We start from the raw sequence: 3,472 nt of genomic DNA on the forward strand, positions 1-3,472 counted from the left end.
TCCCTGTTTATACCTTTCTATAAAGCACTCCACCATACTGCCACACCGTACGTTAAAATCGGTCTGATTACCGATGTGTATAGCCAATGCGTGATTCTGGGTTGTAAACCCCATTTATTACCAATAGCTTTTTTGCAAAAAAAGAGAGCTACAGTAGCTTTTTTGACACTTTCCTGTACGTTGCGTTTCCGATTTAGTTTTTATCTAAGACAAGACCCAGGTATTTAGCCTCGTCTGAGAATTTTAATTGAATTCCTTTAATATAAGGAGGGTTGACAAATGGAATTTTGTATCTCCTCGAAAATAAGACCAGATCGGTTTTGTGTGGGTTAACACCCAGTAAACACCGATCAGCCCAAAGTATTAGTCTGTCTAGGGCATTTTGTAAGAGTTCTTTTAAGGCGTTAAGATGCTTTCCTGACACTGCTATAGCAACGTCGTCCGCATAGGCTATCACTCTGAAGCCCTACGCGAGACTAGTTAAGATGTTATTCACCACGAGGTTCCAGAGGAGAGGTTATAGAACACTACCTTGCGGTGTCCCTCTACTAACGAATCGTCTCCTAGCAGAGTTGCCTTGTTTTGAGTTAATTATTCTGCTAGTAAGCAGACTACTATCCCGAACTATCTACATTTAGAGATGTTAGGCACCTTCGATTTCAAGGAAAGCAATCATATTGAACTCTTTATGATGGAGGGAATATTCGACGGTGTGTATTAAGGTGTGTAACGCTGTTTCCACCGATTTACCTTTACAATAGGCATGTTGAGACGAAGACAGAATTCTTGTATCAACACTTTCCATTAAATGGATATCAATCAATGTTTCCAAGGTCTTAAGAAGGAATGATGATAGACTTATAGATCGTAGATCTTAAGGATTGACTTGCGGGCATTTACCTGCTTTGGATATAAAAACAACTTTAACTTCTCTCTATGCCGAGGGAACATGGACCAAGTGAAGACAGCTGGTAAAAATTGCCTCAAGGATTGGTGCAATTATGTCAGATATCCGCAAAACTAACCAGATATACTTCTTGTTAACGCTATCAATGGCCTTTTCTAAGTCGATGAACACATTGATATGATCAATACAGGATGATCAAGCCCGGAATCCTGCTTGTTCCGCATCGAGTGTGGCCTCAAGGTGTTCTCTGATGCGTTCTAGTATGACTTTTGCTACTATTTTGGGAACAACAGGTAGAACGCAAATTCCTCTTCAGTTTTCGCACTTTGTAAGATTTCCTTTTTGGAACCTTGACGATAATTCCCTTGTTCCATTCATGGGAAAGCTTTCGGTGGTCCAGGCTTCTTTTAAGAGAGGATGAAGCAGTTCGCAGCACTTCATGATTTCAATTTTTTTCTATTACATTGACAAAATGTATTTAATATTTCCTTTTAAAAATAATGGGTTAAAAATCAAATGAAAGATGTTTTATTATTTTTGGATAAAATCGGTTTCTTTTATTTTCTCTTCTTTGTGCAGCTAAAAACACTGCTATTCGGTAATAAATTGAACTACAATTTCAAAATAAACATTAAAAAACTCATAAAAAGGACTCAAATATTCTTAATAAAAAAAAACTAAAACAAAAACTAAACAAAAATAAAACAAGAAATTAATGTTTGTCCTAATTGGGTGTTGAAAACGCACAAAGTCGTTGCATTTGCGTGATGTTCTTCTCTCTCTCTCGCTTTTTAAAACTTTAAAAAATGTCTCTAGTGCTTTTATTTTTTACCATACGATTTAATGACGACGTGCTGGATGGGCCTTGGCTCTAGCAGCTTCTGGACTTCCATAAGCGATGGCATGACTTGTGGCTGAACCACCCTCACCGGTGCTAAAACTGTTGGCAATAGCAATGGCTCCACCACTGGTGCCTCCAAAGTTAATTGGGAAGAAAGAACCAACTGGCAAAGGTGCCTTAGCTGCTGGCTTGGCAGGCGCTTTGCTGGCGTTACCCTTAATTGGACGACGGGCATTTGGGATGCGAGCTGGACGGTAGGAGTCAACATCGTCGTCATCATCATCGGCAGCGGCTTCACTTTGTTCGTCGAGCTTGACGATGACCTTCTTCCTGGGTGGAAGGTAACGTTTTGGTGGGGCTACTGGAGTGGCGGCTGGGGCAGCAACTGGGACAACTGGAGCTGGTGCGGCAGCAAGTGGAATTTCAGCTGGAGCAGCGGCAACGGGGGCTTCTGGAACTTCAGGTGCTGCTGGAGCTTCTGGTGCTTCGGGGGCTTGTTCGGGGTTAGCTGATGGGATTTCTGGGACTTCTGGAACTTCTGGGACAGCTGGAACTGCTTCAGGAACAGCTTCTTCGGCAACTTGAGAATCAACAGCTGGCTGTTCTGGCTCAGCTTCAGCTGGCTTTTCAAAGTTGTACTCACGTGGAACCTTAGCCTCGTTGTCACTTGGGAGATCAGCAGCTGCTGGAGCAGCTTCTGGGACGACTGGAGCTGGAGCATCTTCCAAGACTTGGTTTTCTACAGCTGGAGCTTGGGGAAGTTCAGGGACCTCTGGCTCTTGAGGGGCAGGAGCGTAACCACCAGCAAAGGTTCCTTCGAATTCGGCAGAAACTTGGCCACCAGCTGCTGGGTAACCTTGGTCAAGGGAAGCTTCAGCGGCTTGCTGTTCAACACTGGCTACATCTTCTGGATGAATGCAATCTTAAAAATAAATCAAGATCGTTTATTAAATTATAAAAAAATTACTTTTGAAAAACTCACCTTTCAGAACTGAGCCAGCACTGACGGAGTCACCAGCTACAAAAGCTGTCGAACGAGCGTGGGTGAGTGGAGACGATTGTTGCACATACATCATTCGCTGTGGCAGCATCTGGGCTTGGTAGTAATAGGAGGGTTGCTGGTGGTAATAGGCCATCCCTGGTTAAGAAAACAATTTAATTAGTCGTAACATAGTTTTGGTTTGAACCATGTTGGAATTTACTTTTATGAGCAGGAACAGCCATGGAAGAGGCAATAAGACTGACAAGCAGCACTGCAGCTACGGCACCGAACTTCATTTTGACGATAATTATCCTTTTTTGCGCGGGTTAAACAGAAAAAAGTATCCACAGGATTCGAGTCGAAAAAGGGAAGGATAATGTGGACACTGGATTTTCGTTAGAGTTGGAAAATTTGAATTTACTTTGACGAACTTAAGGATCGGAGCTAAACTTTACTTCTTCGGTAAGTTTCCACCAGACAAATGATATCTGATCGATGGTGGACGTTAGATTTTATAAGAATCCGACCATGTGATGCGGCGTGTGTAGTGTGTTGTGTACAGTGTACCCCCTCTCAAAATGGGCGACTGGACGTCTGCTTAAAATTCATAGAACGTTCTTCAATCGCCACCGTCGTTGTTGTCTTCGTCGTCGTTGTCGATGCCGGTCTTTATTTTTCTTTTTCTTTAATTTCATTTTCGCGTTTTAAATTAATTTTTCGTGGGCTTTTTGTTTTAAACATT

General features: G+C 42.3%; 1 protein-coding gene across 1 annotated transcript; it reads right to left on the minus strand.

The window, feature by feature from the left end:
* Positions 1-1,433: 1,433 nt before the first annotated feature.
* On the minus strand, positions 1,434-3,233 carry LOC129939359 (uncharacterized). Its single transcript, XM_056047344.1, has 3 exons — positions 2,951-3,233; positions 2,731-2,886; positions 1,434-2,670 (listed from the first exon to the last, which is right to left on the minus strand). The coding sequence occupies exons 1-3, from the start codon at positions 3,024-3,026 to the stop codon at positions 1,748-1,750; spliced, it is 1,155 nt and encodes a 384-aa protein (XP_055903319.1). The 5' UTR covers positions 3,027-3,233; the 3' UTR covers positions 1,434-1,747.
* Between the last annotated feature and the right edge of the window lie 239 nt (positions 3,234-3,472).

The sequence above is a fragment of the Eupeodes corollae genome, chromosome 1 (genome assembly GCF_945859685.1).
Source record: "Eupeodes corollae chromosome 1, idEupCoro1.1, whole genome shotgun sequence".
NCBI classification, from domain to species: Eukaryota; Metazoa; Arthropoda; class Insecta; order Diptera; family Syrphidae; genus Eupeodes; species Eupeodes corollae.

Bases quoted from the DNA above. Each gene is read 5' to 3' on its own strand.
- LOC129939359 (XM_056047344.1), bottom strand. From the start codon at position 3,026: ATGAAGTTCGGTGCCGTAGCTGCAGTGCTGCTTGTCAGTCTTATTGCC. The intron at 2,887-2,950 runs GTAAATTCCAAC...TTTCTTAACCAG, and splicing joins GGCTGTTCCTGCTCATAAAA to GGATGGCCTATTACCACCAG. The intron at 2,671-2,730 runs GTGAGTTTTTCA...TTTATTTTTAAG, and splicing joins TGCTGGCTCAGTTCTGAAAG to ATTGCATTCATCCAGAAGAT.